We start from the raw sequence: 15804 nt of genomic DNA on the forward strand, positions 1-15804 counted from the left end.
AGCCTTCTAACTGGCTGTTTCACTGTCTGGTATGGGCGGTGGGGCTACTGCACAGGATCGAAGTAAGCTGCAGAGAGTTGTAAAATTAGCTCCATCATGGGCACCAGCCTCCGTAGTATCCAGGACATCTTCAAGGAGCGGTCCCTCAGAAAGGTGGTGTTCATTATTAAGGGCAACCACCACCCAGGACATGGTGTCTTCTCACTGTTACCATCAGGAAGGAGGTGCAGGAGTCTGAAAGCACACACTCAGTGATTCAAGAACGGCTTCTTCCCCTCTGCCATCCGATTCCTAAATGGACATTGAACCTGTAAGCACTACTTCTACTTTTTTTAACTTCTGTTTTGGCGGTACTTATTTCATATATACTTGTTGTAATTCACATGTGTGGGCACGTGGCCAAGTGGTTAAGGCATTGGACTAGTTACCTGAAGGTCGTGAGTTTGAGCCCCAGCCTAGGGAACGTGTTGTGTCCTTGAGCAAGGCACTTAATCACACATTGCTCTGCAACAACACTGCTGCCAAGCTGTATGAGTCCTAATGCCCTTCCCTTGGACAACATCGGTGTCGTGGAGAGGGGAGACTTGCAGCATGGGCAACTGCTGGTCTTCCATACAACCTTGCCCAGGCCTGCGCCCTGGAGAGTGAAGACTTTCCAGGCGCAGATCCATGGTCTCACAAGACTAATGGTTGCCTTTATTTATTTTATTTATTTGTTGTAATTCTGTTTTTTCCCATGTTATGTATTGCAAATTTCACAACATGTGCCAGTGATATTAAACCCGATTCTGATTCGAAACTGGCCACGATACTTCAAGTGCAGTCTGACCAAAGCCTTATAAAAACATCAAAGGATGAAATGTTGTCTCTGTAGAGCAAAGCACTATCCCTGATAGGGAGTGCTCCTGACTACATTGGACAATTGTCTCTTGGTCTCTGTTGATCAGATAAATGTGCATCAGAAACCTCTATCGAGCAAACATTGCTGCCCTTTTAAATGGAGCTTAAAGCAGCTATAAAGCTCTATAATTGGAATAAAAGTAGATACTTTGAGTGTCAGTCAATAATAGAAAGTAGCTTTACTCCTGCAAGCTCTCTCTAAATGTCATGTATTGAAAGTTTCTGAGGTGATCATAGGGAGCCACATTTGAAGTCTACATCCTGTGGTGAGGCGTGGGAGACGTTTCCCCTCCGTAAAGCATCCGTTGGAAATGAAAGTGAGTTGAATTTCTGATGTGAGAAATGCAACTTTACAAGCAGCAGACTACTAATTCTGGTTAATTTAAAAATAATTACAAAACAAAGGGGTAGGTAACAGCTTTCTCCTCAGACATTTTTAAATCAAGAAATCAAGGGGTGGGAAACATCAAATGAGGTGGCAGAATTTGTAGTACTGTGAATATAAATCCTCCCCTGGTTTTATCAAGTGGTACTTGTAGGTGAGTTTGAACCTTGAAACAAGGACTGTCTTTTCAGCATCAGCTAGGAGGTGATCTCGATTGCCCCTTTCAAGCCTATTTTTCTGTCAGTGCCACTATTAAACAAGGGTCTCAACTGCCTATTCAGAAACATGTCTTGTCTTCCCTTTGTTAGGGATGATCACACCATCAACTTGACCATGAGGAGGAATTTCTTTACCAGAGGGTCATGAATCTGTGGAATTCATTGCCACAGACAGCTGTGGAGGCCAAGTCATTGGGTATATTTAAAGCTGAGGTTGATAGTTTCTTGATTAGTAAGGGCTTCCAAGATTATGAGAAGAATGGAGTTAAGAAGGGCAAGGAATCAGCTGCAGTGGAATGGCAGAGCATGCTCAATGGGCCAAATGGCCTAATTCTCTTCCTGTGTCTTATGGTCTTCTAATACGAGAGAAAAGACTACTAATGTAAAATTCATATCCATTTTGTGTGCGCGCACAACTGGCCCAAGCCAATTTGGAGAAAACAAGAGAGGCTTCAATCTGGGCCCGGAGCAAGTCGCTGGGCAGCGTGTCCTAGGCCCGGAGCTTTTTGCCGCCGTGGTGCCTGGGTCTTAGTGCGAGTGTTTGGACAACTTAAGCAATACACTGGAAAGACAGGGCGTCAGGATCGGAGGCAAGGGCCGATTTCACTCACCCTTCAGTGATGGCTACGCACCCCTCCATGGCGTTGAGGCTATGAAGACTATGCCCAACTGCTGTGCTCCGTGCCCGCTGATATAATGGACTGATACCAAGGCTTGGGCCTACTCCTGGCTGCCCTGGGATTCGGGTCTGAAGACTCATTTTTGTTTGGAATGTTGCTCGCTTCTACTGTTTGCAAGATTTGTGGGTTTTTCTGTACATCAGATGATGGTCTTCATTTTATTTTTTCTTTGTTGGGTTCTTTTGGGCTTCTCGCTTTGCGGCTGCCTGTAAGCAAACAAATCTCAAGGTTGAACAGCATCTATGGAAAAAACCACAGTTGACATTTCGGGCCGAAACCCTTCGTCAAAATGTCGACTGTGCTTTTTTTCCACAGATGCTGCCTGGCCTGCTGAGTTCCTCCAGCATTTTGTGTGTGTGTTGCTCAGATTTCCAGCATCTGCAGATTTTTCTCTTGTTTGAAATCTCTAGGTTGTATAATTTATCCATTCTTTGATAATAAATGTACTTTGAAATCCTTTGTGGGGGGGGAGGTCAACTGATTCTACTGCAATTCCTTGATGCCCGATCCGCATCTGTCTTTATCTGTGGGCAGCACAGTGCTTGACAGCACCACGGATCACTGACCGGGTTTCAATTCCTGTAAGGAATTTGTACGTTCTCCCTGTAACCACTTGGGTTTTCTCCCACAAACATACAGGTTCAGACGATTCAGAAGGAGCTATGGATAGAGCCAAGGCAGATACTTAAGGGAAAGCTGAGGGGGGAAACTGCTTCACTCAGAGGGTGGTGAGGGTGTGGAATGAGTTGCCAGTGGAATTGGTGGATGCGGATTTGATTTCAACATGTATTAGAAGTTGGGATGGGAGGGGAATGGAGGGCCATTTACCGAGTGCTGGTTGATGGGACTAGGTGCAATACTGGACTAGATGGGCCAAAGAGCCTGTTTCTGTGTTGGCTGTCTCCATAATCCTGGAAAATCTGAGCTGATGCATTTTGGGATGTCTAAAGGAAAGGTCAGTGAATTGTAAGACTAAAGGAAGTACCCAGAACCCCTGAAGAGGGCAGCAGTAGATAAGGTGGTTGAGAAGGTGTACGGGATGCGTGCCTTTATTGGCTGGGGTGCAAAACGTAAAGGTAAAGAGTTTAAGATACAACTATGTAAAATATTAGGTTGATTTATTTGTCACGTGTATTATATCAAAACACAGTGAAATGCGTTGTTTGTGCTAACAATTAACACAACCCAAGGATGAGCCTACAAGTGCCGCCACACATTCTGGCACCAATACAACATGCCCATCAGCTTCGGCTACTGACATAACGGTTCACAGCTCTGGCCACCAGACTACCGAGGTATACGGAGGCACGACTAGGAACCGCAAGGATACAGCACCAAGCCCTCAAGCTCCCCGGCCTCTGGTAGAGGACACAAGATTGAGGGAAAAATACACATACACACCACCCATGAGGGGTGAGAAAAAAAAGTTATATATAAAATAAGTAGTGCCAGAAAAAAAGAGCAAGATGGACTGTTCACAACTCTGATGGTGGAGGAGAAGCTGTTCATAAAACATTGAGTGTGTGTCTCCAGGCTCCTGTACCTCCTCCCTGTTAGTAGTAATGAGAAGAGGGCTTGTCCTGGATGGTGGTGGTCCTTAATGATGGATGCCACTCTCCTGAGGGATCAACTTTTAACGATGAGGCTGGCGAGGCTAGTGCCCATGATGGAGCTGGTGGAGTTTGCAACCCTCTGCAACTTCTTCCGATCCTGGGTGGTGGCCACTCCATATTAGACAGTGAAGCAACCTATCAGAATGCTCTCCACACAGTACATCCGTAGGAATTTTTGTTAAGAGTCTTTGGTGGCGTATCAAATCGTGCTTACAACTTTTAATTTAGTAAACTAGGTTTCATATCCTCCTTGCGTTATGGCAGTAACACTTGGCTCTCTGCTGTTGTGTTTCTCAGGGAACTGCCCAACGGAGCACATTACCTGGTGTGTGACTTGGACTCTGCACTAGATCTGCTGGACTCTTCAGATCTGCAGGAGAAAGTGGACCTAGTCTGGATAATCGGGGGCAGCGCTCTCTATAAGGTACTGTGTAAAACTTGTACTGCTCTATCTATAATCATCAGATCTTCCAGAAACTACACGGCTAACTTCAACATCTTTACAGCCAGCTACGTGCAAGTTATTACTGCTGCAATTTGTTGCAGGTTTATTATTTTATAGTTTTTTATTATTTAGCAATATAGTGTGGAATAGGCCCTTCCTTTGAGCTGCGCCGCCGCAGGAAGCCCAACAACTCCAATTTAACCCTAACCTAATTACAGGACAACTTACAATAACCAAAAAGCATACTCAGTATGTCTTTGGACTGTGGGAGGAAACCAGAGTACCCAGGGAAACTTGTGCATTCCTCGGGCAGGGCATACAGGGACTCCTTAGAGAAGATACCAGGATTATTCCAGTTGTTATCTGATACCTGATAATGTCCTTGGGGATGGGCTACTGTTGAATGAGGCAGACTAAGAAAATATGAAAATGAGACAACTCAAGGATAAAGGTGTGGGTGGGGGACATTTGCTTGGACGCGAAGGAATCGGGGATAATCCTGGGAACTAGACCAGTGATTCTCACGTCAGTGGTAGGGAAGTTACTGGAAAGGGTTCTTTGGGATAGGAATTATGAGCATTTGGAAAACCATGGCCTAATTAGGGAGAGGCAGCATAGCTTTTTGCGGGGCAAGTCATGTCTTACTTGATGGAGTTTTTTTAACATGGTGATGAGGGTGACTGATGGATGTAGAACTGTGTTTTTCAGTAAGGCATTTGACAAGGTCCCTCATGGGAGGTTCATCCAGAAGATTAAGATGCATGGGATCCATGGTGAATTGGCTGTTTGGGTTCAGAACTGGCTTGCCCATAGGGTACAGAATGTAGTGGTCAAAGCGACTTATTCTTGCTGGAGGTCTGTGATTAGTGGTGGTCTGCAGTCTGTACTGGGACCCCGACTGTTTGTCATGTATATAAGTGGCCTGAATGAAAATATAGGTGGGTTGTTTACTGTTCAGATGGCAGAGGGGAAGAAGCTGTTCCTAAAACATGGAGTGTGTGTCTTTAGACTCTTCTACCTCCTCCAAGATGGAAGCAGTGAGAAGAAGGCATGTCCTGTGTGTAGAGACACTTCTGTGTCTTTTTGAGGCATCCTCTTTTGAAGATATCCTCGATGCTGAGGGGGCTAGTGCCCATGATGGGGCTGGCTAAATTTGATCATCATTCTAATAATACTATATGTTTACAACAGATACAAGAAAGTCTGCAAATGCTGGAAATCCAAAGCAACACACACAAAATGCTAGAGAACCTCAGGAGGTCAGTCCTGAAGAAGTGTCACAGCCCAAAACGTCGACTGACTCTTTTCCATTGAAGTTGCCCTGGCCTGCTGAGTTCCTCCGGCATTTTGTGTGTGTTGCTTTGTTTATCACAGTTGCTTGGTTTACTAGAGCCAAGGGGGGCAGGTTTTGAAATGAGAGACAATGCCTTTCGTTTAAATTTTTATTTATGCTTCCTATTAGATCTACAGTTGGCAGCTGTAACCAGCTGGAACAGTCTTTGCTGCACCTTTATGCAGTTATCTTGGGCACCCGTTTTCACGGTAACGCTTCTAATCGGATTGTGGCTTTAATGCTTACAAAAAACATTCATTTTAATGAACTCTTAAAATTGTCTTTTCCCAATTTTATTTAAATTCCCTGGTTTTTGCATAAAGCCATCAGCCAAATGGCTACAAAGGAAAGTGACTTTTAAAGATAAAAGGATTGCATTTTGTAATTTGTTTTCTGTCTATGATCCCCTTTGTCCACATCCATGACTAATCACTTTGATGTTCTCTATTGTGCCTTCCATGAGCTGGCTGCCTAATTTAAGCAGTCTATTGGATTGGATTGATATTGAATTAAAAGATCATTGCATGCAGTCAGACCTTGCTTTTGATGAGGTGAAAGCTGCTCATTTCAAAAGAAATGTATAATTGTTAAGTCATTTGGATTGCAAACGGACAACAAAGACAGTATGAGAAAGCACTGCACTCAAAATGCTGGAGGAACTCAGCAGGACAGGCAGCGTCCAGTGGAAAAGAGTGAATAGTTGACGTTTCAGGCTGAGACCCTTCGTCAGACCCAAAACATCAACTGTGCACTCTTTTCCATAGATGCTGCCTGACCTACTGAGTTCCTCCAGCTTTGTGTGTGTTGCTCTGGATTTCCAGTGTCTGCACATTTTCTCGTGTTTATGAGAAAACAACTCTCAGTATTGCAGTAAAAATATTCCCAGTTCCCTACTCGCTCTAAATCCTTCTGCCCCTAATTAGTGACACTACCAGTACTGTATCTCCTGTAAGTGATTTGATGTACAAAAGAATCCAGAGAAATTGAGCTTTAGTGCACACAAAAATGCTGGAGGAACTCAGCAGGTCAGGCAGCCATGTATGGAAATGTTTTGGGCCGTGACCCTTCATCGGGACTAAGATGGAAGGATGCCAGAGTTAAAAGGTGAGGGGAGGGGAGGGCAATAGACAAAGCCAGGTGGGTGGGAAAGATCAAAGGCTGGAAAGGAAGGAATTTGACAGGAGTCAGGCCATTGAAAGAGCGGAGCCAGGGGAGTGATCGGCAGGTGAGAAGCAAAAGGTCAAGGTGAAGAATAGAGTCAGAACATTACAGCACAGAAACAGGCTCTTCAGCCCATCATGTTGAACTATTATTGTACCTTGTCCCATTGACCATTTCCTCCTCCTCTGCCAAGAGCTTTAAAGAAAAGATTTTTGTTAAACATTGATCAAGGGCTATAACCATAACTTTGGCTAAACTCTGGTGTTTTGGGAGGAAGGAAGAGAGGATAATCCATTCTGTAATTTTTTATCTGCAGTGTATAAAAATCTAGGAATATTTTATACTGCAGCAGCAAGTTGTCTTTATTTAAATTTCAAATTGAGTCTACAATATGGTTGTAGAATAATCATGCTTATCCGTGAAGTTTCCTTTTATCTGGATTTGTACAACCTTGAGCAGCCACTTTTGCAGTCAGTCACCTTTCAATCAAACATTGACAAACAATGAATACACATACAGCAGCTTTGATTGCAAAGCAGCGTCTAAATCCAGCTAGTAAAACTGTGCTTTAACACAGAAATTCCAGTCCATCCCAGTGTCCTTCAAAGCCTGATAATGACTTCACGACAGTGGAAACTACATTTGTGCTGATTTATTGTTGTCAAACGTATCAAGAAACAGTGAAAAGCTTGTCTTGCATACTGTTCGTACAGATCAGATCATTACACAGTGTATTGGGGTAGAACAAGGTAAAGCAAAAAGAAAGTGTAAAAGCTACAGAGAAAGTGTGCACACACAAAGCTGGAGGAACTCAGCAGGCCAGGCAGCATCTATGGAAAAGAGTAAACAGTCGACGTTTCAGGCCGAGACCCTTCAGCAGGATAGGAGAGAAAGTGCAGTGCTGGCAAATGATAAAGTGCAAGAGGTAAAGTAAAAGTGCTTCATCTTCTGTGTTAGTTCCCTGTAGAGCAGAGAGACCGAGGGGTACAGGAACTTGGTTCCCTGGAAGTGACAAAATGGTGGTGAAGGAAGCATTGGTATGTTCGCCTGCTGTCATTGAGAACAAGAGTTGGCATGGGTTATGCTCTACAAGACATCGGTAAAGTCCCATATGAAGTACTGTCTGCCGTTCTAGTTGCCCTGTAGGAAGGACATCATCAAACTGGAGAGGGTGCAAAAGAAATTTGCAAGGATGTGACCAAGATTGGAGGGCTTGCTATAAGGAGAGGCTGGGACCTTTTTCCCTGGAGTATAGGAGGTTGAGGGGTGTAGGTGAAGCGAATAGCCAAAGCCTTTTCCCCAAGGTAGGGAATCCTAAAACCAGAGGGTATGGTTTAAAATGAGAGTGGAAAGATTTCAAAAGGACTTGAGGGCCACCTTTCTCACAGAGTGGTGAGTGTTTGCATCTGGAGAAAGTGATACTGGTGAGTACAATTACACCATTTAAAAGATATTTGAATGGTTATGTGGATAAGAAAGGTTTAGACTCAAAGCAGGGGTTTCCAACCTTTTTTATGCCATGGACCCCTGCCATTAACGGAGCGGTCCATAGATCCCAGGTTGGGAACCCCTGGTTTAGAGGGGTATGGACCCAGTGCAGGCAAATAAGACTAGCTTAGATAGGCAACGTGGTCAGTTTGGATGTGCTGGCCCAGACAGCTTATTTATGTGCCATGTGCCTCTCTGACTCTTAATTTTGGATTCTACTTCACTGGCTGTGAACGATCTGGAATATTTTGTGTTCATGAACGGCCGTACACAAGTTTATTTTTGCTGTAGTGGTTATTCGTCTTGCTTTTTTTTGGGTTGATGCAGACCTTGGCCTTGACATGTGGGCCTGGCTGGGACGATTGGCCTGCAGATGCGAACTCAATCTCTCCCTGTGCACAGCACCACAACTCAAGATGCTGGAGGAACTCAGCAGGCCAGGCAGCATCTGTGAAAAGGAATAGTCAATGATTTGGACCCTTCATCAGGACATCTCCCAATGCAGCGAGCCTCAATCCCCCTGCTGTGCAAAGATCCTCAATGTCATAGGTTGCATAAGGGAGCCTTCAATCAACGAGAATGTCAGGTTGGAGGGGGGAAAATGACTCGTCCAAAAAGAGTTTCGGCATCCAATGTAGATAGTTTTGTTACTTTAAGTGGGTTTTTTTTATTTACAAGTGAACCTGAAGACCCACAAGTGTCAGGGAGTTGATTATAATTTGTTTGAATGCTCTATTAATCTTATGTTTGTTAAGTGATTACACTTTTAAAATGGAAACAGCAATGCCAAAGAATGGAAGAGCAGTACTACAAATAAAGATCGTCTGTCTGGGAGCCTTCGTGCTTCACCATGGCCTAAAAATGAGAAACGCCAATAAAAAGCAAACTATGAGTCAGAAAGCCACAGTCTCTAAGGACATTAATATTAAAGACTTCACTGCTCTCCATCCCCTTTCAAGGACATTCTGTGTAGGAGTTCAGAGAAAACAAAGATTCTAGATCCTTTTGAAGGCAGCGAGACACCAACTGCTGTTGTTAGCTGCGTCATTGTCCAATTGAGCATAACGTTGCTGGAACTCAGTTTGGTGAATAGATTTCCTTCTGTAGCTGAGAGTTTGATTTTCTAGCAATTAATGGTTGTTGATAAAATTTTAATAACTTTTTATTGGGCAAAATACCTCGTTTATTGTGTAATTGAAAAGCTGTTTATTGAAAGTAGTTTTACCAAAATTCAAAGTAAAATATATTATCAGAGTACATACATATCTCCACATACACCCCTGTGATTCTTTTTCCTGCGGACATACTCCGCAAATCTATAGAACAGTAACTGTAAACAGGATCAATGAAAGAGCGAGAGCGGAGAAGACAATAAACTGCAAATGAATAGCAATAAATAACAAGAGCGTGAAATTACAAGATAAAGAGTCCTTACAGTGAGATCATTGGCTGTGAGAACATCTGAAAAGATGAGTATAGTTATCCTCTTTTATTCAAGATCCTGATGGTTGAGGGGTAGTAGCTTTTCTTGAACCTGGTGGTGCAAGTCCTGAGGTACTTGTACTTTCTATCTGAAGGCAGCAGCAAGAAAAGAGCGTGGCCTGGGTGGTGAGGATCTTTGACGGATGCTGCTTTCCTACGACAGCGTTTCATGTAGAAGTGCTCAATCATTGGGAGGGTTTTACCTGTGATGTACTGGGATGAATCCACTGCCTTTCACAGGATTTTCTACAAAAGCATTGGTGTTCAAATTACTGCCAGTCAGTCAGTACACTTTCCACCGCACATCTATGCAAGTTTGTCAAGGTTTTGATGTTATGCCGAATCTCCGTAGTCCATTTCAATGGACTGAATTAGCTATTTCTTATAAACCTCAGGAGGTTTGGTGTGTCCCTGCATAAATGTCCATGAACACACAAATCCCACCCTCTCTGAGAAGCCTCTGTGTGCATTCTGAAACGGGATCCCTGGACTACTACAGAGAAACACCACCTCCCTGCAGTTCAGATAGAAAGTTGCCCTCTGGATCTATGCCAGTTTGCCTGGTACTCAGTCAGCAACTGGAGAATGAGACAGGCAAGTTTTAAAGGCAATTTACAATTTGAATTGGGTGCTATAAATCAAAGTTCAAAGTAAATGTATATCATCATATACAACCTTGAGATTCATCTTATCGCAGGCATTCACAGCAAACACCAGAAACACAATAGAATCAATGGAAACCTACTCAACAAGATGGATAAACAAGCAAAGTGCTAAAGACAACAAACTGTGGAAATACAAAAAGAAAAAAATAACAATAAATAGTAATCAAGAATATGAGATGAGGAGGAGTTGAAAGCGAGTCATAGTTAGTGAGAACAGTTCAGTGACGGGCTCTCCTCTGGTTTAGGAGCCTGATGGTAGAGGAGTATTAGCTGTTCCTGGAGCTGGCAGTGCACGTCCTGAGGCTGCTGTAGCACTTTCATGACGGCAGCATTGAGAAGAGAGCATGTCCTGGGTACTGGGGGTCCCCGATGATGTCACTAACATGTATGCCATAAAATTCGTTGTTTTGTGGCAGCAGTACAGTGAAATACATTAAAATAACTAGGTTACAGTGAGAAATATATTAATAAATTGTGCAAAATGAGAGCAAATGAGTGAGGTAGTGTCCATGAGTTCAGAAATCTGATGGCAGAGGGAAAAGAGCTGTTTTTAAAACGTTGAGTGTGCATATTTCCATGACATAGGAGCAGAATTAGGCTATTCAGCCCATCGAGTCTGCTCTGCCATCCTTCATGGCTGATTTATTATCTCTCAACTCTATTCTCCTGCCTCCTCCCCGTAACCTTTGACGCCCTCACTAATCAAGAACCTATCAACCTGCACTTTAAATATACCCAATGATTTGGCCTCCACAGCCATCTGAAAGCAGCATCCATCATCAAGGAATCCACCAACCAGGCCACGCCCTCTTCTTGCTGCTACCATTAGGCTGGAGGTACAGGAGCCTTAGGTCCCACACCACCAGGTTCAGGGACAGTTGTTACCCCTCGACCATCAGGCTCCTGAACCAGCGTGGGTAACTTCACTCACTGCAACTCTGATCTGATTCCACAATTTATAGATGCACTTTCAAGGACTCATATTCTCTGTATTATTCAATCAATCAATTAATTAATTAGTTCACTATTTGTCGTCTTTTGCACATTGGTTGATTGTCGGTCTTTGTGTAGAGTTTTTCATAAATTGGTATTTCTTTATTTTGCTGTAAATACCTGCAAGAAAATGAAATATTCATACTTTCAGAATAAATATATTTTGACAAATATAGAGCTAGTGTGCTGTCTGGCCAAGTGGGCCTCCTTCCATTCTGTCATCTGCTTCTTGCCCAGAATCGGAAATTTATTGTTTGTCAGTGGTTCTGCAAAGCTTCCTAACCAGTTGAATTAGCATAGCTAGCACTATGTCAATGTAAAATGTGAAGAAACGTATATATTCAAATCCCTGTTTACTGAGTTGGTGTTCTATTGAAGTTACCATCTTCAGTCTGTATGTGATAGTGGAATGTATGGGACCATGAATCAATGAAACCTGGTAGTTGGAAAGAGAGAACCCTTCAGCAGCGCTGACTTTAAAACTACTTTTCCAGGAGGCCTTTGAAAGCCCAGCTTCACACCGGCTATTTGTGACTCGTATTCTTCAGGACTTTGAAAGTGATACGTTCATACCTGAGATAAACTTGAATAAGTTCAAACTGCTTCCTGAGTAAGTAATTCTGTTCCAACAGTCAATCTATGATGAAGTCCTCCCTGAAATTCCAGTATTTGAGAGATTGCTGTGCGTGATAATCTAGTTTCTGGGAATCATCATTGTCTCCTGATTTAGGATTGTATCTGCGTTCATCTTCACTGATTCCTGATTATGGTTTTAGATTTGGTCTATCAAGTCTCCTCCGCCATTTCATCATGGCTGATCCATCTTCCTCTCAGCCCCAATCTCCTGCCTTCTTCCTGCATCCCTTCATGCCCTGACCAATCAAGAATCTATCAATCTCTGCCTTAAATATACATAAAGACTTGGCCTCCACAGCTGCCTGTGGAAATGAATTCCACGCATGAATAATTCCAAGTTTAGGGATAAAGATACAGTTATAGAACAACATAGCACCAACAGACCCTTCAGCCTATCCATCCTTGCGGACCACGGTACTCATCCCAATTTCCTGCATTCATCTCATATCCCTTCAATCTGCACTCACCATGAACTTGAAGGGTCTCGGCCTGAAACGTCGACTGCGCCTCTTCCTATAGATGCTGCCTGGCCTGCTGCGTTCACCAGCAACTTTGATGTGTGTTGCATGAACTTGACCAAGTGCTTTTCATTAAATAATACCATTGCATCTGCTCCATCCACTTCCTCTGGCAGCTCATTGTAGATGCTCACGACCCTCTGTGAAAATAATGCCCTCAAATCCCTGAATTTATTACCCCCTTAGTTTTGAGCTCCCATTCCCTGGGGAAAAGACTGTTCACCTTATCTCTGCTTCTCATATTTTCAAACACATCTGTAAGGTTATCGCTCATTCTCCCACGTTCCATGGAAAAAAGACCTAACCTGCCCAACCTCTCCCTGCAACTCGTGCCCTCTCGTCCAGGCACCACCCTGTATTTCCCCTCTGCCTGCTTTCCCATTTAACCAAGCCTTTGGGTGACCAAAACTACACAGTTCTCCAAGTGTGGCCTCACCAATGACTTTGACAAACTCAAAAGATAATCAGAATCATATTCACAGACGTGACTTGCCTACGAGGCAGTTTTAATTAAAACTTACTGCACTGATTATAGTGGGGCAGTGCAGGTGTCCCTCCATTTGGTAGCATTCAATCCGCAAAAATCGATCCATTTCACAAAAGCATAGCCCTGGAAAATTCAGTGATAGCATCTTATCAGAGGCGCACATCGCCACGTCTGTTGATTAAGGACTTTTTTTCCCTCAGGAATCCAAATCTCGGGTCAGATAATTTTCCCTTCCCATAATCCCGGAAGTGACTGTCAGGGATTGGGGTTGTTATGGGAATGGGGAGAGAGATCTGATGAGGTGCAGGGATTTACTCTGGAGCTACTAGTGCAGGGGCCCAAACTAGTAAGTGGGTGGGAGATCTGTATTCTGGGAAATCAGTGAAAGGTTCTTTCCTTTAGAGGATGAATGAATAACAGTCAGATATTTTTCCACTGAACCACAGAAGGGCAGTTATGTAATCAAACACATTTAAATCTTTCTGTTAAGTGCTTCTCTGCAATAAGCGACGGAGAGCAAAATCCAGGTGCTAATTAAAATAAAGATTTAAAGAGCTTTATTTGTCACGTGTACATCAAAACACAGTCCTTCACATCAAATTAAATCAGTGAGGATTGTGCCGGGCAGCCCGCAGGTGTCGCCACGTTTCTGGCGCCAACTTAGCATGCACACAACTTGCTACCCCCCAACCCATACAGTATTGTGCAAGTGTCTTTCCATAATATGTGGCTACAGTGCCGCAGACCTGTACAGTACAGTACTGTACATCTTCAGAATGTGGGAGGAAACCAGAGCACCTGGAGAAAACCCACGTAGTCACGGAGAGGACGTACAAACTCCTTACACGCAGAAGCGAGAATTGGACCGCAATCTTACAGCTGGTGCTATAAAGAACTGTGCTGACCACTATGCTACTGGGCCACCTGTATGTGAAGAAGATTAATAGGAGCTGTGTAAAAACCTGTTCTGTGACCTTGATGTCTTGAAACAATCTCCACTATATTGTTATTTTCAGTAATGCTTCCCTAGGGTAGAAGTATATGGGATGAGCTCCCTTTGTTCTAAAATTTAAAATGGTCTGGCCCCATCTTAGCTGCGTCTCATTGCCGAATGAAGTACTTGGGTCAGCAGTGTTGTGCTGTCCCTTTTAATTCTGCTATTACAATGTTCTGAACACCCTTCTGATTCTTGTTAAGGTGCTTTGTGATTTGTACACAGGTTCCCTGATGTACCTACAGGCATTCAAGAGGAGAACGGGATCCAGTTCAAATATGAGGTTTATGAAAGAATCACCTCTGCATAGTGGAAAGGAAATCTATGCAGACGTACAGATAAATGGTTGGCATTTCAAAAATAGCTGAAGTTTTAATTTTTATGGAAATTATTAAGAATGAGTAAAATTCTATAAGCATCTTGAAGAACAGGAACATTATTTTGGAAGACAGAAAGCATCATTTGATTCCCTCCAGCATTTCCAACTTGGGCCATCAGGATTGACCAGGACTGCAACAGAACCAGCCTCTTGGATCTTACGGCCATATCAAGGGACAACTGACCCTTCATCTCTCTGTCGAGTCTCCTCACCATCTGCAGAGAATCTCCTCAGAAGGGGAGTACAATGGGGTCACATCCATGTGTCTGGATCCCCAACAACATGAGCTTGACGCCAACCGGGAAAGCGTATTCTGTTCAGGTGTCCCACCATCCTCCACTGCTCTAACTGCCGATAGGAGCACTTCCACTGCAGTCCACACATCAGCCTGAGCGGGAATGTGCCCAAGTTCTTCCATTACCACTGAGTCAGAGTGATGCACTCTGGATAGAACAGCTTTGTTAGAGTTCTGATGGGACTGTGATCAAGCTCCCCCATTATCACTGAGTCAGAGTCACGCACTCTGGATAGAACAGCTTCGTTAGAGTTCTGATGGTCCCCTGTTGCGACAAGATCAGATTCAAGCTGGCATGAGTTGAGTTCTGGACCATGTTGACAGCAGCATTTCAAGAAGGCCAGTTGCCATCCCCTTCAGGGTGAAAGGAATTACTAATAAATCCTGCTCATGCCCTTGCATCCTTGTGTCAGGAATTTAGTTTTATTCTCTTACAGCGGAAATCTGCGTCTTGTGGTTGAGGTGTGAAAATAGAGGTGATTTTCCTGACTATTTTTCCTTTCAGATGAAGTTCCTGTGGTTGGTTATACGATAACTGTCGGTTCTCTGGCCAGAGCTGTTTTCAGAGATGGCTCCTCACAGCCAGCACTGTAGAGTCAGTGACAATTGCATCAGGCAAGGTCAGACAATTGAACAGCGATTGCTCACAAATATCTAACTGTAAGTGACATTTGTAAACGGTCTCTGTTTCAGTCACCACCTTTTGGTATCATTTACGGATGAAATGGTCAAAGTTTAATTCTGTTCAACCTGCTGCTTTTTTGAGAGAGGACAATAAAATTGATTCAATGTACATTTATTGTAAAGCAGTTTATAATTATGGAACCTTGAGATTTTTTTGCTTACAGTAGCCACAAAGCAAGAAACCGGAAAGAATCCAATTACTTAAAAGGCCCACACTCAGTGCGCAAGAGAAAGGGGGAAAGAAAAACACAAATCTTGCAAACAATTGATTTGGACAACGACATTCGGAACCACATTGAGTCCTCAGAGCCGAACCCCAGAGAAGGCCCAAAGCCTCACCTCTTGGTTCATCATATTAGCGGGCACAGAGCACAGCAGCCGGGGCAGTCTACATAGCTTCAGTGTCATGGAGAGAGGGTGAGCAAAACCTGCTCTCACTCCGGATCCC

At 43.6% G+C, this 15804-nt stretch overlaps 1 protein-coding gene across 2 annotated transcripts in view; it reads left to right on the plus strand.

The window, feature by feature from the left end:
* The window catches only part of dhfr (dihydrofolate reductase), a 36592-nt gene extending 21136 nt beyond the window's left edge, over positions 1 to 15456 (plus strand). For both annotated transcript variants that reach the window (XM_063068559.1, XM_063068558.1), the window contains exons 4-6: positions 4094 to 4220; positions 11858 to 11973; positions 14224 to 15456. In XM_063068559.1, coding sequence (XP_062924629.1) covers positions 4094 to 4220; positions 11858 to 11973; positions 14224 to 14308 — 328 coding nt within the window. In that variant the 3' untranslated portion in view covers positions 14309 to 15456. The remainder of the gene's footprint in view (positions 1 to 4093; positions 4221 to 11857; positions 11974 to 14223) is intronic.
* Positions 15457 to 15804: the final 348 nt, after the last annotated feature.

The sequence above is a fragment of the Mobula hypostoma genome, chromosome 16 (genome assembly GCF_963921235.1).
Source record: "Mobula hypostoma chromosome 16, sMobHyp1.1, whole genome shotgun sequence".
Lineage (NCBI taxonomy): Eukaryota > Metazoa > Chordata > Chondrichthyes > Myliobatiformes > Myliobatidae > Mobula > Mobula hypostoma.